The sequence below is a fragment of the Fulvia fulva genome, chromosome 9 (genome assembly GCF_020509005.1).
Source record: "Fulvia fulva chromosome 9, complete sequence".
Taxonomy (NCBI): domain Eukaryota; kingdom Fungi; phylum Ascomycota; class Dothideomycetes; order Mycosphaerellales; family Mycosphaerellaceae; genus Fulvia; species Fulvia fulva.
The window spans coordinates 1,374,107-1,400,214 of record NC_063020.1 but is presented as its reverse complement, the minus strand read 5'-3'; the positions used below and the strand labels follow the sequence as shown (position 1 = coordinate 1,400,214).

General features: G+C 53.7%; 9 protein-coding genes across 9 annotated transcripts; 4 read left to right on the top strand and 5 right to left on the bottom strand.

The window, feature by feature from the left end:
• Positions 1 to 148: 148 nt before the first annotated feature.
• On the top strand, positions 149 to 656 carry CLAFUR5_09134 (uncharacterized protein; the record flags this gene model as incomplete). Its single annotated transcript, XM_047908282.1, has 2 exons — positions 149 to 367; positions 429 to 656. 2 exons carry the CDS (start codon positions 149 to 151, stop codon positions 654 to 656), a joined length of 447 nt encoding a protein of 148 aa, XP_047765795.1.
• A 910-nt stretch (positions 657 to 1,566) lies between these two features.
• CLAFUR5_09133 (cAMP-independent regulatory protein pac2) lies at positions 1,567 to 2,925 on the bottom strand (the record flags this gene model as incomplete). Its single annotated transcript, XM_047908281.1, has 2 exons — positions 1,567 to 1,992; positions 2,041 to 2,925. 2 exons carry the CDS (start codon positions 2,923 to 2,925, stop codon positions 1,567 to 1,569), a joined length of 1,311 nt encoding a protein of 436 aa, XP_047765789.1.
• A 5,405-nt stretch (positions 2,926 to 8,330) lies between these two features.
• CLAFUR5_09132 (uncharacterized protein) lies at positions 8,331 to 11,438 on the bottom strand (the record flags this gene model as incomplete). The annotated part of the gene is made up of 1 exon (XM_047908280.1): positions 8,331 to 11,438. One exon carries the CDS (start codon positions 11,436 to 11,438, stop codon positions 8,331 to 8,333), a length of 3,108 nt encoding a protein of 1,035 aa, XP_047765791.1.
• Positions 11,439 to 14,186: 2,748 nt separating this feature from the next.
• Positions 14,187 to 15,830, bottom strand: CLAFUR5_09131 (uncharacterized protein; the record flags this gene model as incomplete). Its single annotated transcript, XM_047908279.1, has 1 exon — positions 14,187 to 15,830. One exon carries the CDS (start codon positions 15,828 to 15,830, stop codon positions 14,187 to 14,189), a length of 1,644 nt encoding a protein of 547 aa, XP_047765787.1.
• Positions 15,831 to 17,109: 1,279 nt separating this feature from the next.
• Positions 17,110 to 18,178, top strand: CLAFUR5_09130 (Enoyl-CoA hydratase ACTT3; the record flags this gene model as incomplete). The annotated part of the gene is made up of 3 exons (XM_047908278.1): positions 17,110 to 17,444; positions 17,498 to 17,965; positions 18,016 to 18,178. The coding sequence occupies 3 exons, from the start codon at positions 17,110 to 17,112 to the stop codon at positions 18,176 to 18,178; spliced, it is 966 nt and encodes a 321-aa protein (XP_047765788.1).
• A 216-nt stretch (positions 18,179 to 18,394) lies between these two features.
• CLAFUR5_09129 (uncharacterized protein) lies at positions 18,395 to 20,290 on the top strand (the record flags this gene model as incomplete). The annotated part of the gene is made up of 2 exons (XM_047908277.1): positions 18,395 to 18,410; positions 18,465 to 20,290. 2 exons carry the CDS (start codon positions 18,395 to 18,397, stop codon positions 20,288 to 20,290), a joined length of 1,842 nt encoding a protein of 613 aa, XP_047765876.1.
• A 672-nt stretch (positions 20,291 to 20,962) lies between these two features.
• On the top strand, positions 20,963 to 23,445 carry CLAFUR5_09128 (Kelch repeat-containing protein; the record flags this gene model as incomplete). Its single annotated transcript, XM_047908276.1, has 2 exons — positions 20,963 to 21,437; positions 21,488 to 23,445. The coding sequence occupies 2 exons, from the start codon at positions 20,963 to 20,965 to the stop codon at positions 23,443 to 23,445; spliced, it is 2,433 nt and encodes an 810-aa protein (XP_047765875.1).
• A 688-nt stretch (positions 23,446 to 24,133) lies between these two features.
• On the bottom strand, positions 24,134 to 24,985 carry CLAFUR5_09127 (Averufin oxidase A; the record flags this gene model as incomplete). The annotated part of the gene is made up of 1 exon (XM_047908275.1): positions 24,134 to 24,985. The coding sequence occupies one exon, from the start codon at positions 24,983 to 24,985 to the stop codon at positions 24,134 to 24,136; it is 852 nt and encodes a 283-aa protein (XP_047765915.1).
• A 351-nt stretch (positions 24,986 to 25,336) lies between these two features.
• CLAFUR5_09126 (uncharacterized protein) lies at positions 25,337 to 25,816 on the bottom strand (the record flags this gene model as incomplete). Its single annotated transcript, XM_047908274.1, has 1 exon — positions 25,337 to 25,816. One exon carries the CDS (start codon positions 25,814 to 25,816, stop codon positions 25,337 to 25,339), a length of 480 nt encoding a protein of 159 aa, XP_047765889.1.
• Positions 25,817 to 26,108: the final 292 nt, after the last annotated feature.

The following is a 26,108-nucleotide window of genomic DNA, read 5'->3' as shown; positions in this document are numbered from 1 at the left end:
GCGGTTGATTGCTGTGTTTGAGGCACATGCAAATGCGACTCCTGATCTCCTTCGCTCTTCTTGATAGCATACACTGACATTCAAGTCTTACATTCGTTTCAATCCATACCGCGCCACTTAGCGACAACCCGCGACACCAAGATACACCATGGCCAAGCTCGCGAACCTCGTCCCACTTGTGATACTCTTCCTCGTAGTAGCAGTAGGAGGATTCATAGGCTACTCGATCTACACATGGTCCAACGAGCTACAAGAGCGCGGAAAGAAGAAGATGGAGAAGAAGAACATGAGCTTTACGAAAGAGGGTGGACTTCGGGTTGGAGTGAAAGAGGTGAAGGATGAGAAGTATGCGGACAAGACACAGAATGTAAGTCGCACACTGCCATAGCATTCAGTTGTGAGTTGCAGAGGCTGATATGCTTTTACAGGTCCTCGTCAATGTCTGGAATAACGCCGAACTACCCAACTACAAATCCTCACTAGGCTGGAACAGCACGCAAGGCAAGAATGGCGCGAGCACACCAAAGTCAGGCACAAGCTCACCACGACCGAGCGGATCGCGGTCGAATACTGGAAATGCGAGTGGTGCGCATGTAGCATCTGGAGAACAAAGGAGGGCTGCGCAGTCTCCAAGCACACCTGGTGGCTGGAATTAGAGAGTGTAAGAGCATGGTGGTGTGGATGTGCATCGGGTATGGACCTATGAGATTACGGTATGGGATACGGTCGATGGAATGAATACAAGGCGTTTTGAGCGGGCATTTGCTTCGAGGTGTGGATGATGAGCTCGCGATGAGTTGTAGCATTGCGGATGAGTCTGCCTTTACATGAACGGTGTGAGGCTGTGCCATTGCATAGCCAGTCATGCTGCCTAAGGATGGCACATGGGTACAACTTCAATGTTGATAGCTTCGTTGAGCCATATAACTTGGCACAGTGCGTTGAGCAGCAAGCCAGCAACGACTTCTGCCACCCCACCACTTCACTCTCACAGACTTTCGAGCCGCATCAACTTTCCATGGCACCTTCCCTGTACGTTTTGGAAAGCAAGGATAAATAGACGAGGAATTTAAAGTCAAGGTTAACATGCCAACATGCATACTTTCACCTCAGGTCAGGTTTGGATCAGCGCAGCCGGAACCACCGCATCCCGCAAAATCATCGTGAACATGGCGATCGGTGCCTAATAAGTAGTTCCCCATCGCCCAATGAAGCCTCGGTACAGTAATGATGCGACCGGGCACTGTCATGTTTCAGTCTACGTTGCTTGATGAAGGATGTCAGCGTGAACGATCAGTGGAATTGATGAGCGACGAGTTGTATTGTGAAAAGACAGCAGAGCTATGCGCGTCCAAATGCGGGCTCTCCTCAGCTGCCCAGTGTTCTCCATCTAACGCCGTTCATCCACGCTCCGTAGAGCATAGCGATATGAACAATCATAACCCATGCTGTGTGCATGCACATGTACTCCGAATGAATACCCAATTGCTGACAGTCTGAACTCCCCAGCGCCTCGCTAAAGCCATGAATCATTGCAACGTGTTCCCATAGCAGTCGTCATTGATACTAGAACTTGAAGTTGGTCTTGTCCAAAGCACGAAGGGTGTGGACGTCGCGACTCGCCTCGAAGCCCAGCTTATGGCTTGGAATGTCTTGAAGACCACGAGCTGGCCCGGTTGGGCTGCGGCTGCTTGTGCGTGGAGGTGGTTGGCCGTTCTCACCAGCATTCAACATGGCGGAAATGCTAGGAATCGTCTGGCCCGAGGCAACAGGTGCCTTGTCAGCTCCCGAAGATGCTTGCGGTTCATCCTTCTTGGGTGAGGCAGTCTGTGCTGCAGCGTCTGTACGGTCGTCCTTGTTCTCAGATGCTGCGCGTGTAGGCTGCTGTGCCTCAGATTGCTGGGACGGGCGGTGCTCGTGAGACTGGTTTCTGTTGGCCTCAGGATATGGTGGTGCTTGAAGCGGTGGCGGCTGATATGCTGGGTATGCGCTCTGTGTAGTGTTAGCGTTGGTCGGCGAGAAGGCTTCGGCAATACTTACATGGTACGTTGGCGGAGGTGGCGGATAGCTGCCTTGGTAAGGAGGCTGGCCGTATCCGGCGGGTGGCGGAGGTGGTAAACCGTTGGCGCCCATTGGCGGTGGTCGGTCGAAAGCAGTCATGCCAGGGTGTCCATATGATGTTGGCGGTGGTGGGTAATGCATTCCATGTGCGTACGCGGCATGAGGATGCTGATAGTACGGCGAGTAGTGGTGTGGAGGTGGAGTGTGCATTGGGCTTGGCGGCCACTGAGGATGGTGGTATGGGTAGCCTCGGCCATACGGAGGCGGCTGATTAGGAGCGTAGGCATGACCAGGCGATCCCATTGGGCCACGAGTTACGGCAGGTATATTGCTGCCTTCGTGCACTGTCGAGTCAGGATACATGCCCTTCTCCGGGCGGATGTGTCGTAGTTGAGGGTCCTGGGAGGGCTGGATGAGACCTTGTGCTGTTGTCGCTGACCGCGAGAAGTAGCTGATCAGGTGGAGATGCTGACCCTGGTTGGTGGTGATAGAGAAAGACTGCTTCATCAGGCCATCTGGCTTGTAGCGATAGCCGTCTGGACCGCCGTCGCTGTCGCCATCTTGAGGCATGCCGTCGCGGTTGGCAGACTTGTCAAACGAGCTGCCACCGCCACGCTTGCCTTCCATTTCGCGATACGTTAGAAAGCTGCCGCTGACGCGCGATGCACTCCACGATTTTCCGTCGGTCCAACGTCGCATACCAGCCTCCCGCTCGTCCCAGACGAAGACAGAGCCAGACTTGATCGACTGCCGCTCCTTCTCAGACAGACGGCGCTGCACACGAGGCAGCAGACCGATGCGACATGCTTCGAAGAGAATTATCGCATCAGCAGGAGTCCGCACATGACCATTATAGGTCTCCATGGCGGTGATGTGCTGGTAGTGAGAGTGCCAGTCGCAGAGGTTGCTGTGGACTTGCTCGAGAGTTGTCTGAGGCGCGTCAGCAATGTAAAGTTGGCGGGCAGCGCGGAATGTGTGACGCACGAAAGCCGAGACGTGGCTCGATGATGATTGATGCTCGTGAGATGTGAATGCGGTTTCGTACGAGTGACTGTTGATAATTCGATGTCGGATGTCCTACAGCAGTGAGAAAAAAACGCTGGGCGAAAGAACAGAAAGAGAATCGAGCGAAGCGCAACTTCGGTGTTGCATTATGCATATGCTTAACCCAGGTACCTGCTAGTATAATTCCTGCCGGCGCGGAAATCCTGGCACGCTAACCAAGACGCCAATGCTTGGTATCTTTAGTCCATTGTCACTCTCGCATCCTACATGTAATCCTTAAATTCAAGCGGATCAGCGTTGCTCACACAGCCAACAACTGTGCTCTCGTGAATTGGGAAGCTACTAGCCACTGATTGTCACAGCCTGTCAGCCTGTGCCACCGACAAGGCCCAGAGTCGCGATCGGTCAGCCTCGCGACTATCAGTGGCTGTCGATCAGCTTCCTAAGCGGGTCATGTTCCTCCTCGGCTGGATATCACCAAGAGAAGCCATGCGGCACGATGTGGGCGAAGACAAACGCGAAGTCTTGTGCGCTCTTGTGCACTCTTGGCCAACCCTAAAGGGCTCACAAGAGGTGGGGCTCTAGACACGTTTCTGGCGCATTCAGAGTTCGTGGTGGCTTGCAACGATGTGTCTGGGCGCCATCGGATCGCAGTCTTGACATCGTGTCCGGCAATACTGGCGACTATGCTGCGCAGCTTACCACCCACACGCTCGCCTGGCTCCAAGGCCCTTCGGAAACTGGCCACTCTGACTGCTCAGCCTTCTGGTGCGGTGCTACGGCCAGCCGTGGACTTCGTCAATGCTACCCTAAACGCCGCGGAAAACATTGTGCTGAGCCGCTTTCCCGAGAGGACAATGATCACATTATCGTTCAGCTTAGGCTTAAGCTTAATTAGAACGATGGTGTCAGGGCTAAACATGCTCGTCCCGAATCTGCCAAAAGCCTGCACAAGGCCCGTACTACCTCGGAAACCTAGACTTGGCTAACAACCTGCTTGAGGGCAGGTGTCATCTTGTGCAGCGCTGTTCGAAGTCACAGCACGATGCGGCCGCGGTGCTGTGACATAAGTGTTGTTCACACTCACCATGACAAACATTTAGCCTCTGGCATGCTCGCATGATCTTTCCTTAGTACCAAGACTGGATGCCAGTCCACGGCTCGTCTAGCGAACCCCTGCTTATTTTGCGTGAGATACACGCACAATTCCGCGAGTGATCTTGTTGGTGGTCGGACAACGACAACATCTGCTGACGCCACGTAAGCTCTCTGCCACGATCTTCGAACGCTGAACGTGGCTCGCTTACTCCTCCACACAATACCGAGACTCCGGACAATCATGATACGACAGCGACACGGCCAATTGGCCCCGCCCGATTCACCATTTCCTGCCAATTACTGGACTGTACAACCATCGGCGGGAACTTCATACGCAAGCCTCCTCGCTTCCCATGGGATTTGGATCGAGACATGGCGCGTCGGCGCCGCCGTGCTGTGCCGGTCGCTTGCACAAGTGTCTTCGAAATAGCGAGTTTAGGCCGGACTTCTGCAAGCCTCCACGTGCTGACCCAAGCGTATTGGCTGCTTCTCCAACGATAAGCATAATGTGACGCTAAAAAGAGCCCGCAAGTCTAGACGTGTTTGATCAAAGCTTGGGTGGGCAACGACTCCGCGTGTCACGGCGAGCCAAGGCCTTCCTTAGTGCTGTCCAAGCTTTACGAGGCGTCTCGTCCAGCTGATCTATGTGTCCTCATCCTGCCGCGAACGGCAACGAAGACATTTCGAACGGCCGCGGCGGCTCGGCTATACGACCCTGGGTACTTGGAACACCTCGCACATGGTTTGCAAGAAAGAGAATGTATTTTGGACCGGCCATTCGAGAACACACACGGCCAAAGTTCCTCACACCTGCTCAGTAGTGGGTGTGAGCGACGACAGACCGCTGCCATGCAACAACAGCAGAGCAACAAGAAGCGAAGGTGGCTGGCAGAGTATCTGCTAAGGGCGAAGCCACAATCCATGGCAGCCGTGGCAGCCGTACAGCCATACAACATTGGTTGATGGCTTGAGCTCACATGGCAAACGACCCACACCGCGCACCGCTATCCGTGAGCCAAGAGATACCTGTACTGTCAACGAAGGTCCCTCCACGTGGTGACAATCAACAAGACGGGCATAGTGTTGCGGCGTTACGAAGCAGCGTACATATTCCTCAACATCCGGTCCTCCAGGAAGGCCACGTACGTACCAGGCGACCAATTGTCGGGGCCGAGATCAGCCCACTCAAGCCGCCTATCACGTCTTCTAGCTGCATCTGTGCAGTACTGTGAACGGCTTCTTGACTCTTGAGAGCGGGCAAGACAACAACCGCAGAGCCGGCATCATTGCGTAAAGGCCAGACCGCCTGGACGATGCAAAAGGGTTGTGTACCCCAGCCTAAATCCTTGGTCTTGCTGGGGTATGCGACGCGATTGAGATCCTGGTTGAACCGACATTCCGGAACGGCCGCTCTCACTTTCTTCCCGAGTTGAACCCTTGTTGCTCAAAAGAGCAAAGGCGTCGTATGATCGTATCTAAACACCATGCATGACTGGTAATACGGTGCTGCATACAGTTCGAGGCTTGAAGCAGCCACTTATATCGATACAAAGTCCATGAGTCTCTGTGGAGGAAAAGCACACTGACATGCATCAGGACTTGAAGAAAGCCCTCTGAACGCGCGACTACAAACCATCGCGAACACATCAATGGTTGTCAGACTGACGGGATCTGTTTCTTCCGGCCACCTCAGGGCATTCTCACTTCCTTCGAGTTGCAGCACGATTCTCGGACTGAGACCGACGACCTGCGCTTTTAGGCACCCTCTTAGTTCAGGTAGGTCTTGACCGCCATTAGTAGGGTGGTGGCTACGGTCTCTGCGGTATCATGTACTCCAACCAACCAGCACTTCTCACCGGTGTCAAGTGAGCGTAATCACCGGCTACTCCTTTCATCTCAGCCAGGACGAGACTATATCGCTTGCTGATGATCGGCACGACGGCGAAGCACATGTTGCATCCCATACTGCAACAATCTTTCGCAGCCACGCAGCCAACGTGATCACACCTTCGAAATCATCGAGCACCTGCGCCAGATGCCGTTTTACATCCTCTGAAGGTTGCGAAAGTAATGCCAATATGCCGCCGAGACTTAGAAGCGGGATGCCAATGTTCTCGCCCTTGGTACACGGCTCAGCAAGCCTCAAACTGACGTGTGCTGAGTCCAGAGACGAAGACTGCTGCATTCGACTCTTGGTAAGCTTGGTGCCACATGTCTGCCAGGGAATGAGCGGAGCCCTGGTCCTGGCATGAGCTTGGCTACTGGTTGGAATACGATCTGATAATAAATGCACTGTTCTTGGCACTCCGCGTCTGATGCGGAAGGTGAGCATGATATTTCTGCGAACCCGAGCTTGGTAGGCTGGGTATCAGATTCCGAGACGGTCTCGTGTGTTCAAGGATCCTCGCGGATTTGGAGGATCATGATCTTCTGACGTTCTATGCTACTGCCAGATATGGCGAGTATCCTTCCCGAGGCAATGCGGGTGCTGGGTCCACCGCGCGCTTGAGAATATTCTCATGTCTGGATTGTATGCTCGGATGCCTCTGGGTGAATATCTTCACGGTTGAAGGCCTATAACTCGAATCAAAGGGCGACAGGTCAGCGTCCGTTCTCTGACCCTGTGGTATCCGCTCTTTCCGTCCCTAGGAGTAGCACACGACCAAACGATTCCAATCCTGGGGCCACTTCTCGACGCCAACTCACCGCCATACTCGCAACAAGGAGATCGCTCATGGCTTCGACACCACGGCCCACGACTTTCGACCAAGTCTTCATGGCACGATCGCAAGACAGGACATCGCCAATGGTACGTCACTGGCCATAAGACGCAAGTGACGATGCCATGTCAGACCACGCCTTGGCTGGCACACCGACAAGCGAGCTCCGCGGAAAGCCGCAGATGTGAGCTTCGTGAATGTCGGCAGTCGTCGAGAAGCGAAATGATTTTGCTCGGCAGTCTACACAGCCTCAATTGAAGCAAGCTCATCCTATCCTAGTGGCTCGAGATGCTATGTATCGTGATGGTGCTGGATGTCGATTGACGTGATAATGCTGAGCGATAACTCATCATAACACCGCAGTAGACCTGCCATCCAAGACCAGATACGATCAAGACCAGCGCTGGGCGTGTAACATGTTGTACATGCCATCTCCATAGCTGTAGCGGACCGTCTCGGAAGCATGCGTGAGAGCTCTGCGGAGGACTAAGGTCCTCCAAGGAGTAGAAAGAACGACCCTTGCCCGCCCAGTGACTATCAGCAGTGTGGACGGCTCATCAAGGCATCACGACTTATGAGCAACGAGATGAGTTGGTTTCGCCACAAATACTACATTCGCAGATAGGGATACGATAGCGCGACGTGATTGACTTCACCACATCACTACCTTCAGTCAAACGGTCAACGATGGCATACACCATACTTTCTCCCCTCCTCCGTCACTTCACAAGTGTCTGAATGAGCGAAAGGAGCAAAAAGCATCATCCTCGCCAGTCCGGCTACTACCTGAGACCATCAAGATGACGGCAAGAGCCATATCGATTTTAGTGAGGTCAAGATCTCTCACTACAACGAGACTCCACCCACGTTCCCCTGCATGGCGTCGACCGAGGATATCGAACCAAAGCAAGGAGTATAGAACCCAGAAAAGGGCAAAAAGAAACCAATCCTCACTAGCCAAGCAGATTCTCCTGGAAAATGCGCGCAAGACAGTTATGCTGTCCCGAGACATTTTTGCCTTGATATCACCTCATTGTACTGCGTTGCATGCGGGTCGTGAGGTACCGCTAAGCCAGTGAGGACTGTCTCGTGGGCAGACGAAATGGGGTGTGATATATAGCTTATGCGCCCGGACATGACGATGGTCAGTAGGCAGGACAGGTTCGAGCCTTTGACGTGTGAAGGGGCAAGCGCAACGTGGTCACATGCAGGCTTCGGAAGTGACACTTGGTCCTCGTACAAGACTCTGCTCTCTGCGATACAATTTCTCTTACTGTTGTACAGTCACTCGTCTCATCACATCACATCGCCAAGCTCATTCCAACTCCGTATCATACCACAACACCAGCGCTAATCCTAAAGCCCAATCGATGCAGCTCTACTCTTCAACAGGAACGCTCTGAAACATCTGACAGACAATTACCCCCACTACTTCGCAATCGCCCCTCAAGCCCCTCTCCACTTCGGCTTACTATCCAGCGCCTGACTTCCCGTACTCTCGCTCAAGCGACTCCTCGCGCGACTGGGCATAAGACTGCTCCTCCGTCCACTCGCCATCGCACTCGGTGGCCTCATTCTGTGATGCGACGGACTCTCATTGTCCGCCTCATTCCCGTCGACACCGCCAGTCGGGACAGCGGGGATAGGAGGGAGGAGACTACTCCTCCTACCACTACTTGCCGTCCGCGAAGAACCAGGTCGAAGGCTGGGTGCTGATTTCTTCGGGTTCAGAGTTCTGTGCGTGGTAGTCTTCGAGGGTGTAGTGGATGGGACTGGGAGTGAGGATTTGCGTGAAGAGGTAGCGGTGCCCATGACTGTCGTGGGTCGGGGTATCGAGGAGGGTCCGTTGGGTGTAGGCGCGCTGAAGATGCGTCTGTCCGTGGTCATGGGTGTTGCGTAAGTCTTCGAGCCTGCTCGGAGATAGTTCGTCTTGGGTGTCACAGGCGCTTTAGCATAAGGTGAAGGCTCGTACGCCGACAGCGGACGGAAGCCCTTATCTTCGTTCTTCGCAAGTCTGGTCCAGCGCGCTTTGCTCGGATCTTGGGGCGCTTCTGGTCTAGCAGGCCATGCGGGTCCCTTCGACATCGGTGTCATTGCCGGTGTTGGGATCGAGGATGGTGATGCTTTAGGGCTTGGCGAGTGTAGGTCTGCAAAGGACGATCGGGGTAAGAGACTCCTTCGTGGCATGGAGCTGCCGGAGGATAGCCTGATCCTGGGATTTGAGCTGTCCCTCGTCTTGATGTTGGTCAGCGGCGTTGGCGTCCTCGATCCGAAGCTGCCTTTCCTGCTGTCTCCTACAACACTGCTCGCGGGCGAGCTACCTGGTGTGTCCATCAGGCTGCTCGCTATTGACCGCTCGCTGGAGATGACAGTGGAGACTGAGTCCCGCAGATGCTTATCCTGCTTCTCCTTTGCATCACTTTCAGACTTCATCTCCTCCACGACCACATCCATATCCGCCATCTCACTTTGCAGTGCTGTCCATCGCCGCTTCATGTCACTTTGCAATCGTAAGATTTCGCCATTGACAGTCAGGCGATCCATCACTCCACGATCGATGATGGCCAGCACTCGTTGAATGGCAGGGCCATAATGTCGCTTCTTCTGTTCGTAATTCAGTATACGCTCGTTCACAGCTGAGGGATCTGACTGTCGTTCATTCGACTCAACGGCCGCCTTTAACTTCTCGAAGCTTCGGGTAATCGACTCGCACATCTTCATAGCTTGGCGTCCAGCATTGCGGAAGACCATAATCCACCTGTCCTCACCCAGTTCTCGCCGTAATGACTCTGCATCTGCCTCGAGCTTCTTCCACTGCTCCTCCAGCTGCTTCAGTCGCTCTTCAAGGTCCAGCGTTGCGCTTGGAAAGTGCATGTTTCCTCGCTCCTCCCAAGCAGACAATCGCATTGGCAAGAAGTCCAGAGCCGCTCGTAAGGGCTGCATTCGGGCAAATAGAGCCAGCAAGCTCGAATCCTCTTTACTGCCGTTGGTAGTGGGTGGCGTTGCGATTGCAGGCGAATTGGGATTTAGCTGAGGTAGGCTATGTCGACTGTTCGTTGGCGGCTTTCCTCTTCCTGGTTGTTCTTCCAGTATAGTCTCCAATTCGCTGATGTCGATACTATCGCGGGAGCTGAGCACACTCTCATGCCCTTGATGCCGCATCTCTTCCATCTCAAACACCATGTGATTCAAAGCGTCCATCTCTTGCGCCACCTCGCCCAGAACCTTATTCCAGAGCTCCTCCCACTCCATAGCGATCACGACCTGCTCTTTGACGTTCTTCAATGTGTCCTTTATCTTCTTCCAACTCCCTAATATCGTCTCCATCATACCGACACTACCCTTGATATCATCTGCAGACAGCGAAGCAATATCTTCCCGCATCTGCAATTCCTCAATCGACAAGATGTAGACCTCGACCAGTTTCTGGAACTTCGTAATAGTAGTGTCCACATCCTCAATGCCTTCTCTTCCGCCAATCGCTGCCCACTCCACGTCGTCGTCAGCGTTCAGCCCGTCCAGCACATCTGATGCCTTACTGATCCATAGCCGGATCTGCTCAGACGCATCTGATAGAGCTTTCGCCGCCTCCGCTGCAGACGACAAGGATGAAATCCTCTTCGCAAGCGAGCTCGCATCCGGCAGGCGCATAGATGTCAATTGAGCCAGTTGTCCAGTGAAGCTTGCCCTGCCCAGTGTGTAAATCGATCCTGCCCTTGACAGACTCGGCCCAAACTCCCCATCTCCAATGGTCACGCTACTCGAATTCCTCTCGTGCCAATTCGTTCCCGATGAATCCATAGTCGCAGCCGGCGAATGCCCATTCGTCGTCACATGCGTACTCCTAGGTGTCGTCGGCGTGCTATCCCTCTTCTCCCTCCTCCCACTTCCAGGACTCCTCGGCACGTGTCTTGCACTGGGACTCAGCGGTTCCTTCGTCCTTAGATGTAGTCTGGTCTTCCCACAATCTGGCATGCGGTACTTTTGGGTGTCCCTCAGCTCGTCCTCCGTATCTGACACCTCAAAGCGATCGCTGATGTCTATGATGGAGGAGACGTCGGACTCGAGCAGGGACGCTTCATTGTCGGTGAGAACTGGGCCGCCGCTCAGTCGCACACCACCGGGCATGCTTTGCGTTCTGTGGACGATGACTGGCAGGACTGGGCCGGTCCAGGTCTTGCCCCGACGCTGGATCTCGACGACTTCCTCCCGCTCGCGTTGCAGACGCTCGAGGTCCTGGAGTTGCTCCTCGAGGATGCGGCCAATGCTGTGTTTCCTACGCGCTTCTGCCTCTCGTCTGAGTTTCTGCTCCTCGAGGTGCCGCAATCGCTGTTCGAGGCCGGGGGCGATTCGTTTGCTCGGTCGTGTTCGTGGACCCGTGGTCAAGCCGTTGATTGTATCTCGGGTCCAGAAATGAGGCTGTGGCTGGGCCTGGTCTCGCTGGTAAGGGTGATGATCGTGGTTGGAACCCGGTGTCGGCTCAATATCGTCAAACGGGTGTGCAGTGGTTGGAGCGTTGGTGTTGGTCAGGCAATCCCTAACATGAGCTGCCATATCTCGAGTCAACACGCCGAACAAATCCCCGCTGTCATGTGCGTGTTGCTGGTTTACTGGCGAAACGCGGCTGCCTTGAACGTGTCGCTCGCAGCAAGGACAACACCGTCTCACAAGCTACGGACACGCAGCATCAAAAGGACACGGTATGAAAAGCATCGCCTTACCTCCATCACATCTCTCGTCTTCCCGCTGTTTCACCCAGTTCACCACCAAAGATGACTTCCTCCCACGTCACCACCGACTCAAAACAGAATCTCGTCGTTTGTTGTTGCTCCACAGCCGCAGTCGAGGGCGTCCAGTCGTTTACTCCAACGCGTCAAGCTCTGACACACGAAGGTACAGGTACATGTACAGGTACAGCGCAGCACAGCACAGCACTCGGGAACGGCAACTGCTGCCCTGACATGTTTCAAGGTCCCGGTCACTGTTCACGCTAGGAGGTAGAGTGACGTTGACGGCAGGGTCCTTCCACAGCTTCGTGTAATCTTGGACATTCTGATCGGATAGGAGTTCCGAATGGTTAGATCGACATGGCATTGGCCTCGATCTATCCATCTCACAGGGCTGCTAGAGACTCCTCGAAGTGCACTTGGGATGCTACAGCCTTCCATTCCTCACACTCCATACACAGTACCTATCTACAGGCAGGTACCCGAAACTCAGGTCTCGTCGGGGTTACACCCTTCCTCAAGGATCCAAGTCCCGCTCGAGTACCATGCCACAAGCTTCGCCGCACCCCAGCAATCGCCGCACCCCAGCTCGGATTCTCGCGTTCCGACACATGGTGTTGCTGGCTTGTATCAATTGCCACACACGCTCAAAATACACGATATGTACCTCAAATTGCTCAGAATAGCATCGCGAATACAGAATTTGAGAGCCTGTGGGCACTATAGTGGGCTCCATGGTGTGTTGTTGTATGTGGTGAGGTGGTGAGAAAGCAAGAAACGCGTGAATCTCGACACGGGCGCATGAAGCTTTGGTGGGGCTCTCACCAAAATCCCATGCCGAAGCGTCAACACCAACCTCTCGGCAACACAACGTGTTTTTACGCGATATGAGTATGCAGAATATGGAAACAGATAGCTGCAATCACATTGGGAAAAGAATCAAGTTGATATGAGCAATATTGGTGGTGTTGATGATAAAAAGTCACTGGCGTGCGGCGAAGCTTGTGGCGAGTACCATGGCACGTGCATGGCTCTCCTCAATACAGTCCTGGGCATAGTTTTTACAACCCCTGTTATTCCACCTTTCCTCATTAGAAAGGATGTATCCACTGCTTGGCGTAGCTCACCACCTGGTGTGTCCTCTATTGTTGGCTATTACTGCCTCGCAGCGTTCTCGCATACTCTTGCATATACGTTGTATGTCCTCAGGTGTGAGCTTGGCCCATTCAATCTTGATAGCAGCTATTACCTCATCTCGTGTTGTAGGAAAATGAGCACCTACCCTATGCTTAAGAAGAGCCTATAGATTCTCAGTAGGGTTGAGATCTGGTGAATTGGCTGGCCATTCCATAAGGTGTAGGCCCTTCTCCTTAAATAGACTCACCGTTGCCTTCGCCTTGTGGATTGAGGCGTTGTCCCGCATAACAATGCAGTCCTGCGAGCCTGTTGACACTCGCTGCTTCTCAATTGCCGTGTGGATAAGAGGGACAATCTGGCTGCGATACACCTCACCGTCGACAGAGCCCTTCTCGAATATATGGACTTCCATAGGTCCATCTGCAGAGATACAGCCCCATATCATACAGGCTGAGAACTTGCGGAAGCGTGCTGTAAGACAGTGTTCGTGATAAGCCTCATCTGCCCTGCGTGTCACATAGACCTGTCCGAATATTCCACACCTGAATGAAGCTTCATCTGTCCAAAGGACCTGAGCCCACTGTTCCACTGTCCATTTAATATGAGCCCTTGCCCATCGAAGCCGTGCCTCCTTGTGTTTCTCAGTCAACAACGGCTTGCGTGTTACGACATATCGTGAGAAGCCCTCCTTCTTAAACGCAGCTCTTACTGTCCGGACGTCGCTGAAGATGCCCTCTATCGCGGCAATCTGTTCGTATCGCAGGCGGCGGCTGTTGGCATCAGTGGTGGCTCGATGGACAAGTCGCTGACGCTTGGAGGTGTTGATTACAGGTGGTGGGCCTCTCTTCTTCGGTGTGGAAGGTGGCACTCTTTCAAGCCGTGAGATTACTGAAGAGACAGAGCCTTTGTTAGTGTGCAGGGCGTCTGCAATCTGCTGCAGCGGCTAGTGGGCGTGTTTGTGAAGAGACCACATCTCGCCCTTCTCGAATTCGGTAAAGACGCGTCCCTTCGGCATGGTGGCGATAGATAGCGCGTGTGTGAGTGTGTGGATAATGAGATTGAAGGTAGCAACACCTTCTGAGATGGACATGGATAGCCGGAAGGGGTTAGCGTAAATACAGGGGTTGTAAAAACTATGCCCAGGACTGTATATAGTAGCACAGCCCACGCGTCTCGTGGTAAAGCACAAAAGTCAGATAGATATATTGCCGTTTGGAGATCCAAGAAATTAGGAACTTCATCTTGTTGACAAGTATTGGAATCAATCTAATAACAGCCTCAAGAAAAAGAGATCTGGGTATAAGTGTCTCGAGGGGGGGTATCATTCTTCTTCAAAATTTGGCAGACAATCTTCCAATGCAATCAGCACAGGTAGAAGTCATCCTGCACCTATGCTCCGCCATCCACGACGATTTCGAGCTCTTCGCGCTGTAGCGTACTATGCTGCAGCTGCCATGTTCAAGCCCTCGACGCCACTATCATCCTGCTCCGCTCCGCCACAGGGATCATCTTCCACGGCTCCGTCGATCTTCAACTCCGGAGGCCGTTTGCGTTCTTGATTTCGGGCTTCTTCGTCCCATTCTTCCGTCAACTCTGTTCTGACGGCTTGACACCATTTGAAGATGGCTTCGTCGAACATCTTCCACGTTGCGTCGTCTTTGCCGTGGACGATATCAAGAGCAGGAACTGTCAGAATGGTCTCCCATCTGAGCTCGGCGGCTTTGCTCCAGTATAGCAGGTTCTCGGCCATGCGATAGGGTTTGGCGACATCGGTATGCCAGGTTTTGATTTCGTGGAATTTGCGTTTGCTTCTGGCGACAAGGGCGTTGTGGAGTTTGACCAGGCGCTGACCATCTTGTAGTGTGGTGAGGAAGTCGTTGGGCAATTGCTGGTCGTCACTCGATTCCGGCCACTGTGGTAGCGCTGGCTCGTCTTGATCGAAGGACCTCATAAACAGCCATTCGCGTTCGCGCTCTCGGCTAGTCCAATCGCTCTCCCTCCACGACCACGATGCCCTTTCCGCCGCCTCGGCTTCCTCCTGCGCCTCTTCCTTCTTCCACAACTTGTCGATACTTTCGATCCAGGTGATGATCGAGACAAGCTCTTCCAGCCGGATCCCACCTCGGAAATTGCGACTTGCCATACGTTTCAGCACATCGAGAACCTGGTACAGCTCTGCCCGGATCTCCTTTTCCGACTTGATGGCATACAGCTTCTGGGGATTTGTATGAGCTGTGTAGTAGTTCTTCGCGGCACGGATAGCCAAGGTGATGATGTCCAACAAGTGCAGACCCTGGATCTCATAGAAGCCACTGTCCTCTGCAACATTGGGTCGTTCGGCATCTTCACGTTTCTGTGTCTCTTCGAGCACTTTAAGGGCATCTTGTAGTGCTTCCTTGAGCTCTCTTCGAAGGACTGGCATATCAGGGAGAGGCTCCACGTATTCCGGCTTGACTTTATAAGTGCTGACAGTAGGCGGTAGCATGATGGGGTCACTCCAGTCTGCCCAGATCTCACCTTTGGCGTGTATATCGGCCGGGCCCTCGACCAGATCGTCGGCTCCTGGGTCAGACTTTGCATACGCAGCACCACTTTCCCCTAGTGACAGCCTGCCGATGTTGTAGTCATCGATCGTGCTACCACGGAACATGAAAGGTGCCTTGTTCTCCTTATCGTCGTAAGACGCATTCTTCTTGCGTTCCTCCTTTGCGAGCTGTGCTCCCTTCCCATCTAGCAGGCCCGTCCTGGCGAAGTAGTATTGCATATGGGCGATGCTTCCCAAGCTCATCACACTATCCCTGTTGCGAGCGGAATCGGCGAACAACGTCCCTTGTGGCCGTACATAGCCTCTCCTTCTGACCACTGTTGCTCCTCCATCGCTGAGTCTCGAGTTTCGTGATCGCCGGGAGATTGTGGACCCGGAGGTGCTGGAGGGAGTTGACACCGACCGGGAGCAGTCCAGCAGCGGCACAGCATCGAGAGCTAGTGAGGCATCAACGCTGGGAGACGGCGAGCCAGCTCTTTCTTCGGGACTTGCGACACTGCTCTCAGGCGGACTCGGTGGTATTGTCTCGTCAGCCATTCTCAGGCCGCAACGTCGCGTGGCACACCAGCTGTTTTGTTCGTGTCGCACGAGCAGCACTCGTGCTGGTTGCTGCAAGGGTGTGCTGGTCGTTCCCCTGAAACTCTCGGCTTTCGGTAGGGTTGTTTGTGTATGTTATATGCAGGCGTGAAGAGTGCTGAGTCGTGATGGGCAGTGGTGTCCCTATCCAAGCTGGGTGAATGCTGCGGCGAGTAGGTGTCGTGCGTGCATACGTGCTGCAAGATACAGTTGATGTGTGCAGATTGTTGTCAAGGGATATCAGAACGGTCAAATCTCCACGACACGCGATCCATGTCCAGGGGTCTTGTTAGTGGCACTAGACGAAGTTTAGAGCGCGAAGAAGGCACCACTTTCTGTTCACAATTCGTTCTCGACTACAAGAGGCATGTCCATGTCATCGAGCATTCACCTCGTGGGACAGCAACAAAAATCGTCACCTGTTTCATGGCCACGCGATCCAGAAACATGGTACGGCAACGGCTGTGACGCTCAATTTCCAGGCCAGGCCAGCCATCGAACTTCGGCAGTCAAGCTGCACGAAGCCGATCAGGAGAAGGACAAGGGCCCGTTCGCTTCGCTCTGTATCGCACCTTATAGGATTTCAATAAGGTAGCTTTTATAGATAAGGCGGGTGCGTTCGCTTCGCTCTATATCTCTATATCGCGAGAAGGCCCTCTATTGCCTATAAGGACCCGCTTTCGCTTATAGCCCTTGTTCTAGGTAAGGTGCGTTCGTGCACTATCTAGAATTCCTTATAAGTTATAATCGTCCCTAACGTGTGATCCTCCTCTCGAGGAGAGTTGAGCAAGACAAAGCCCCCGGTTACGACGCTGTCGCTACGCTAGACAGGCCCCCTTACCACCTTGTGTATACAGAATAAGGAATGAAGCGAACGGGCTCCAAGTCGAGTCCAGATGCCGAGTCCGGTCGAGGTCACATCGTCTCACGGCTACCTAAGCAGGCTCTGGCATCTGCACTTGATGTGCATCGCCACCAGCAAGCTTCCACGCCCTGTGGGCTGTCCTTCACAACCGTACAATAACACTGAAGTTTAGTCTAGCAGTCCCTCGGTGCATTTGTTGTTGACGTTGATGAATGGCAGTTTCCAGGCGAAGTCCAGATTGAGCCATGAACTGCCTCGGTCCAGGCCTCGGTATACCGAAAGCCTATAACACACCACAGTACATGTTCCGATCACTACAGATAGCAGCCACTTCAGACGTCCGTCACCTAACAAACTATTCATACAACTTTCAACATGTCGAACGGCCAGGTAGTCCCAACGAAGCTTCCGAGCAACTACGCAGATGTTCCCTACACAGAAATCAAGATATCACACCATCCAGCATCCTCAAAGGAGCCAACACCTGTTCTGGTCTTGACACTGCACAGATCACAAGCCAACAATGCCTTCACAGATGTCATGACAGACGAGCTCGAGCACTTCTTCGGAATCGCCAGTATCGATGATCGTGTCAAGGTTATTGTTATGACTGGTCACGGCAAGATGTTCTGCGCTGGTCAAGATCTCAACCAAGGCTTCAAGCTTCAAGGCAATGGCAAGAAGGAGACTGAGCACAATCATCGTGACGGGTGAGTGTTGCTTTGGGACTCAATCCGACTGAACATACTAACACATCCAAAAGTGGCGGCCGAGCATCTCTCGCTATGCACAACTGCACGAAGCCAACCATCGTCGCTATCAATGGCCACGCCGTTGGCGTCGGTATCACCATGACAATGCCAGCAGTCATGCGCATCGCCTGGTCGAAAGCCAAGATTGGCTTCGTCTTCAGCCAGCGTGGTGTAGTGATGGAAGGCTGCTCGTCCTTCTTCTTGCCACGTCTGATCGGAGCAGCAAGAGCGCAGCAGCTCGTCATTCCCGGAAAAGTCCATCTTGCTAGCGACCGAAGGCTAGATGGACTGTTCTACGAGCTCTGTGACAAACAGGAAAATGTCCTCCCTACCGCGCTGAAGGAGGCCGAGGAGCTGGCTGTCAACACTAGCACTGTGAGCACTTTTATGAACCGGGAGATGATCTTCCGCGGCGTCAATAGCGCGGAGAAGGCGCATTTGTTGGAGAGTAGGGTTATGGGTGCTATGAGGGGTAAAGCGTGAGTGCTTCTAGATGAGTGAATCCTAATGCGTATGCTGACTTGATCAGGGACAACAACGAAGCTGTCGATGCTTTCTTGCAGAAGAGGAAGGCTGAGTTCCTTGGAACCATGCAGAATGATGCGCCGTCAGTGTATCCGTGGTTCTCGAGGGTGCACGTCAAGAACTCAGCGGTGGCTGAGCCTAGTACGACGGGAAAGCCTCGACTGTAGTGATGTCGAGGTAATCAAGTGAGCAGGATGGATATTGAGCTGTAGAACATACTGTAGCATGAAGCCGTGACATGGCCAAAAATATATGGCGTTGACAGCGATGTACGTCAGCGGGGTCGTTTCATATGCTGGAAGCCTGGACCCTCCCTGTTGGTGAAGTCCAAAAGTCAACAGCTCGTAAACACACCTTTCTCCCTCACGAACTGCTAAGCAACCATGTCCATCTCCTCCGGTATGACAGCTTATCATCTCGGACATGGCCACGGCTACTAATCGTAATATACAGAGGCCATCTGGGCCGCTTCTCCAACTACAACACGAGGCACACCGACTCCCCTCTCCAGCGACGCCAAAGGAGAACGAATTGCCTATGCCTCCAACAAATCAATCTTCGTACGATCAATCGACGACCCGGCAGTCTCCAAGCAATACACGCAACATACCGCTCAGACCACAGTAGCACGGTTCTCGCCCTCCGGCTTCTACGTAGCATCCGGCGATGTCTCTGGTAGCGTCCGGGTATGGGATAGCATTGGTGCTGAGAACACGAAAGGAGAGTATCACATCATTGCTGGCCGAATAAATGATATTGCGTGGGATGGTGATAGTCAGAGGATCATTGCGGTTGGTGACGGCAAAGAGCGGTTTGGACACTGCATTACTGCGGACTCTGGTAACAGCGTGGGAGAAATCAGTGGACACAGTCAGCAGATCAATTGCGTGACCATACGGCAGCAGAGGCCGCTAAGAGCAGCAACTGGTAGTGATGACACGCAAATGTGCTTCTTCCACGGTGCACCGTTCAAGTTCAACACCAGCGTTAGAGGCAAGCACGACAAGTTCATATACGGCACCCAATTCTCGCCAGATGGTAACAGCTTAGTCACTGTCGGAAGTGATAAGAAGATCTGGCTGTACGATGGAAAGACGGGAGAGGTGCAAAAGCAGATTGGAGAGGGAGAGCACAAGGGTAGCATCTTTGGCGTGAGCTGGGCAAAGGACAGCAAGAAATTGGCGACATGCAGTGGTGATCAGACAGTCAAGATATGGGATGCGGAAGTGGGCAAGGTTACACAGAGCTGGCGGTTTGGCGGCGACAGCGTGTCGATACAAGATCAGCAGGTGGGCGTGACATGGCCAAGCGGCAGAAGCGATGGTCTGCTCCTTTCCCTGGACCTCGAAGGCAACCTCAACTACCTGCAAGAAGGTAACGACAAGCCGGTAAAGGTTGTGCGAGGCCACCAGGGACGCATCACATCTGCATCACCTTCGCAGGACGGCAAGACCCTATGGACCGGCAGCTATGAAGGTCGTGCACGAGCATGGGATCTGAGCTCTGGAGCGGCGGACATTGTCGATGGCGAGATGCACTCAAATTACGTCACAGGCATAGCAGCTGCACCTAAAGAAGGACGTATCTACAGTGTCGGCTGGGACGACACCTTGCGAACAGTAGACTCCTCTCAGCGATCTTTCACTGGAAACGCGATCAACACCGATGGCCAACCAAAGGGTGTTGCTGTTGCTGCTATCAATGGTAAAGAACACACCGTTGTCGTGACCGCTACGGGCGTCACCACCTTCGCAGATGGCAGCGAAGTCTCAAAGCAGAAGACGCCCTCGCCGCCAACCTGTATCGCAGCGCATGGCGAGACAGTCGCCGTTGGGTCAGACGACAAGACGGTACGACTCTTCAAAGCAGCATCTCCCGCCTCATTCGACGACATGACTACCCTCAAGGACGCCACATCACCAATCTCAGCTCTTGCATTCTCGCCTGATGGCTCTCACCTCGCTGTCGGCCTGGCGAACGGCAAGATCTTCGCGTACAGCAATACTTCCGGTTCGTGGACACTCGAGACGAATCGCTGGTCGGCGCATACAGCTCGCGTTACTAGCATAGCATGGTCGCCTGACAGCAAGAAGGCCGTGAGTGGTGCACTGGATACGAATGTCTTTGTCTGGAGCTTAGCCGATCCCGGCAAACGTGTCAAAGCCAATAATGCACACAAGGAAGGCGTAGGTAGTGTTGCTTGGACTGAGGACAGTCAGGTCATTAGTTGTGGCGCCGATGCTGCTGTCAAGGTGTGGAAGGTGCTGGGCGTGTCATGAGGGAATTTGAGGCTCGAAGCTTGGGAGGAGTTGTAGATGGAAAACGCGGCTCAATCGAGCATCGGCAACTTCAAGTCACGAAGCGTTAGCGCTGCCGAAGACCACTCTCGGTGAGGTCATCACACTTCGCCATCCCTGTCGCGAGCTGTGCCCTGAAATCCCATCATGCACCGCTTCAGCACGACGCAACAATGGCCGTCGATCGTGTGCAAGTGCGGGTGGTGGTAGGTGAGACGACTTCTGTTTTTATTCTGCTTATCATTGCTGCTGTTACATCCTTCTCTCTTCCGCGTGGCACAGCTCTCTGTCACTTGTGTGTTCCTGCAGCCAGCCGCGAACGTGCTGTGATCAGCAGAAGGGTGAGCTCGCGTATGCAGCACTTTGCCACACACCAATCGACACAGACGAACGCCATCCCGTGTCGCTATACCCTGGGGTGGGGCTCTATATCGCGCCTATCAACGTGGCACTGCTCGGCGTATCCAGCGCATCATCAACAACATCAAAGTAACTGGAAAGAAGTAGTTCTTTGCTTCGCACAAAAGCTGAATCCGCCCGAGGTCAGACATTGAGAAGCATCCCAGGCATAAGCTTCTCGTATTGGCCTGGACGCGTCGCCGCGCCGCCGCCGAGGCATCTTTTCTTAGACCTCACTAAGACAGCTCAGGTACAATGGGTACCTCAGCACGCAAATCTTTCTTCCAGGAAGTGGACGTGGACGACCTTGAACCTGAAACATCACTCTCACGGAGCTCGAGCACAGCATCGGAGTCTTCCAGCTCACGAAAACGACCTTCGCCCGGCGTGAGATTCCGCACTAAGGACGACGTTCGTTTGGTGGAGAGGTACGAAGATGCCGATGTAGGTGGCAACAATCACGAGCTCTCAGCAAAGCCAATTCCATCGACAAACGCACCAACGCAGTCTCCACTTCCTGGCTCCAAGTCCATCATGTATCGCCTTGGTGCGAAAGCCTTACTAGTCGTCGCTGCTGTCCCATTTCTACACGGCGCGCCTTCCTTTGGACACGCATCATTACCGCTACAACCAGTCAGTGGAGGACCGATACGACGAAATCCAGATGGCCCGGTCCTCGACAAAAGGGCAGACAGCCCTACAGATGTGTGTTTCAGATGGGCTGGACAGTGTATGTACCTAGGAACGATTGTCATATGGGCGCTCGCTGACTACAAGTAGCTGCTGTGGTGAACGGTACACTCTATTACTATGGCGGCCAGGCCACTTCTGAGCCCAACCAGGACACTAACACCTGGAACAACAACTTCTTATCACTGGACCTTACCAAGACCTGGCAGATATCGACACCATCACTGACAGGGCTGCCCCAGCCTTCCGGTCCACCGAATATCAGTCTGGGGACGTTATGGAATTCGCACGATTCACTCTTCCTCTATGGCGGACAGTTCCAGTGGAAGCCACCAGTCTCACCCACGGCATACTCTACTTGGGAGTACAATATCGCTTCTTCTTCATGGGTTGAGCACAGTGACCCAGTCACATCAGAGGGTGTCAGCTCACCCAGCAACGACGACCCCGTGCAAAGAGCCGCCGAGGGTGCCGCCGTGAACGTAGCGTCTCTTGGCCGTGGATTCTACTTCGGCGGTCATCTGGATGGCTATACCACTGAGGAATGGTCTCAAAGCATAGCACGTGTCTATCTTCAGTCGCTCCTCGAGTTTACCTTTCCAGGATATCAGAACGATCAGGTCAACGCGCTCTCGGACAATAAGGACGCTGGTAGTGATGGCGTCTATCGTAACGTCACGCAAGGTGGTCTGCAGTCGCAAGCAGGCTTTACACAGCGCGCAGATGGCTTATTGGTATACGTGCCAGGATTTGGAGAGCAGGGCATCTTGCTGGCATTGGCTGGCGGAACCAACGAGAGTTTTACTCAGATGAACCAGATCAACGTCTACGACATCGCCAACAGCACTTGGTACAACCAGGCGACGTCTGGCGAGTACCCAGAGACTCGTGTTAACCCATGCTCAGTCATCGCCGCGGCGCCGGATGGTTCGAGTTACAATATCTACATGTTCGGTGGCCAGAATCTGATTCCTGCTGGCAACCAGACCCAGTACAACGACATGTGGATATTGACCTTACCATCATTCACCTGGATCAAGGTCGATCAGAGTGGTCAATCCGTGCCTCCGGGACGTTCTGGCCACACATGCAACATCTGGGACGGACAGATGGTTATGGTTGGAGGATACACTGGAGCGAACTCTCTGACCTGCGAGAGCCCTGGTATTTATGTATATGATCTGAGCACTACCTCCTGGGTCAATCAATTCACGGCGACCAGCGCAGAATCGGACAGCGGCAGCACCAGCGGCAGAGCACAAGCGGACACCAACGGCGATGCGGAAGACAACCCATTCAATCAACAGTCAGCACAACGATACACATCAGACAACCCCGGAGGCCTCGAAGGATCCTACGGCTACCTAGTCCCCCAAGCCGTCATAGACGTCGTTGGCGGCGACAAGACCGGCGGCGCAACCCTCACCACGCCCGTCAACACCGCCACCTCAGGCCCCCTCGCCACCGGCAAGCCTCTCACATACACCGTAACCAACGCCGACGGCAGCATATCGACCTCCACCAGCCGCCCCGGCAGCGGCTCCGGCTCCTCGGGCAACGGCGTCAACGTCGGCGCCATCGTAGCAGGCTGCGTCGCAGGCTTCTTCTTCATCGTAGCCTGCTACCTCGCCTTCTGCGCCTACGTCTACAGGAAACAACTCCAACTCTACAAACGCCACGTCGAGATGTCCCAAGCCCAAGCCCGCGGGGAGAAACTCCCCGCCATTCCAGGACTGCTCGCGACGGATGCCAGTACGGGGAAGATCACACCTTCCGATCCTAGCTATCGGCGAGGCGATGGGGTCAGTCCGTGGTTGACGAATACGAGTAGTGGGAGTATGCACAGTAGGGATGACAGTGGTGGCGCGAGTGGGAGTTATCATAGGAATGGGGGGAATGGGGTGGTCGGGGGTGGGTATAACAGTGTGAGGAGGAGTAGTGAGACGAGTGAGACTAATGATGAGGATTTGTTGAATGGGAGGGAACCTACGTTTGTGGGCGTCATGTTGAATCCGAGGAGGAGTTTGAGGGTTATTAATAGGGATTGATGAGGATGTGTAATGCAAGATGAAAGTTTTTGTGAATATTTATTACAGCAGAACAGGGCAGAGTGGAGTCTAATATGATGACAGCTTGTATAGTGTATGATATGAGCACTTGTGCTCAGCATGCCCAATAAGTCTCCGACTTCTTTGACTGCAGGAGTCTGCATCATTCAGACCTAAGCAATGAGCTCACATGCCACTCTTCCACATCATTATTGTAGCTCTACGAACGGCCTCAATGTGTCTGCCTTTCGGCAGTCCTCACTGGCTCAATGGTGCGGCGTTGCCATTTCTCCATGGAGTTTCTGGCTCGCCTGTTGCGTCGCTGTCCGTCAAGCGCAGGATCTTCGTCTCCGCTGACTGGACTAAGGGCGGCAACTTCTGTTAGGTCAGTGCCGACTGTTCCATCTTTTTGCTCAGGGCCGTATTAGCATGACCATGTATATAAGGCCCATGATGCGTAAACTGATACTGGAGAGTAGCGGTACACGTGGTTGAGAATTTGTGATAGATCTGACTGTCTAGGTAATATGCATCATGGTGCCATCCATGAGGTGAAGTCAACTTGCTTGACCCGGAGCTATGGTACATATATCGCCTATCCCAAAGCCACCCAAGCCAGAGTCTAGGAACCTTCAACTCCATCGCCATGCTTCATCATCATATTCCACGTGCATCTTTCCCGGTACAACTACCCCGTTACCCTCCCCGCCGCACCCTGTGCCAAAAAGCTCATCAACACGGGCCACGTCGTCTTCGTCTTCCCCGTACTCGTCACCGACACCCCCAACCCCTTATACTCCTCCCTTCTCTCCGCAATCTCACCAAAACTCGCTCCAAGATCCGCATAACTCAGCTCCCCACTCGCCTCGTTGCCAGGCTCTGTGTTCAAGCGGTATCCCGTTGGACCTGTAGTGCCCTCCGCGTCGTGTATACTAGGTGGGTCGACGTAGATGTATTCCAGGAGTTTTGGTAGCCCTGGCGGGTCGCTCACTTCGTTTGCTTTCGACTCGTAGAATCTGTTGGCGGCGACCATGTCGTCGTAGAGGTGTTTTAGGCAGAAGAACATGAAGCCTCCCTGCTTGAGGCCTGGGTTGAAGCGTTCGTTGAGGATGCTGGCGCGGAGGATCAGGATACTGGGTGTCTTGTAAGCGTGCTTTTGTTCTTGTCTCAACTCCTCCAGCGCCTTGACTACCGCTGACGCGGTCTCAGTAAAGCGAGTTTCGCCCTTCTTGCTGACGTTCGAGGCGATACACATCATGATAAGGTTGACGTCGCGAAGACATTGTTTCCAAAGGGCGGTGTTCGTGTTGCTGCCTTCATAGATCGTGGTAGGGAAAGGTGGGGAGCTTTCGAGGGTAGGGAAGAGCGAGAGAAGTTTGGACTTGTTGCGGATGTAGATGGACAGGTCGAGGGCTGGGAGTGGTTTGGCGTGGAGGGCGCGGAGGATCGCTTTGCCTGTTGCGCCGGTTGCGCGGCAGAGGGCGTATTTGACCATGTTGCCTGAGGTGTTGCTGTCTGCTGTGGTTGTGAGGGTAGACATGTGGTATTGGACTTACCGTTGGAAGAGTGAGGGTGGGGAAGGAATAGTCTTTATACTTACACGACTACATCGTCATGATCGTAGACGCAGCGATGATCTGGACATATGTGACACCGATAGAAATGCGTTCTGCTAGTTGATGTGCTGCAATCGCGACGTGCTCGGCCTTGGGAAAGTTGATGTTGATGTCAGACCCCGACCGGACTCAGTTCCTGGGCGACGATCTCGGTCCAGCAAAAGCCCGATAGAAATGCTCGTCTTCTTCGCGACATCAACATCGTACAGACATACTCTCCTACAGCATGTTCGTTGGGCGACTGGACCAGGCTCACATGTACGCTTTTCCTGCTCTCAATAATGCGGCCAGATGCCCCGACTCGCAATCTCACCAACATTCCCATCCGGATCATCGAAATACACGCTATACCCACCCTTCTCCCACTCATTTCTACCTGTAATCTTCACCTTGTTCTCCCTCAAATACTCCTCCCACCGCTCTGCGTCCTCTCGCGTCTCTACCGCCAAACAATAGTGCTGCCTCAGCTGCTTCCGGTCCTGGACAAGAGAGTCCACGATATCACTGCTCGGCCCATGTTTGGGAACGATGTTGTAGGGTTTCGATGGATCGGGTGCCACATCATCATAGGTTTCACCTAAAGCGAAGAGGAGGAGAGTCGTGTTGCCCAGGGGGTAGCAGGCCATACGCTCGTTGCTCAAGAGAGGTGTCAGGCCGAGGGTGTGGGTGTAGAAGTCGCAGGAGTCCTTGATGTCTTTGCAGTAGATGCAGGTCTCCAGCATGTGGGAGATCTTCGAAGGTGGTCCCGACGCCATATTGGAGGTAGGCGAGCTGTTATAGCTGGACCTGAACGCTTTTGTGCGAGGTATGGGTAAGGGGAGTCGTGGTTTGCGACTTCTGCATGCGCCTGCAGATACTCGCTGCATCAGAGCTGTCACGGAGGCCATCGTTCCATTGCTTATAAGGCATGCCCTGTGGTCGTCTGACCCGAACGCGATGTACTGATCCAAGTCGCGATAGCGGGGTGAGGCAGGTATTTGTCTCTCCACCGTGTGAGCTCCCCTCCTCATCCTGGTGTTTTATCTTCCAACTTGGGGCAAAGCAAGA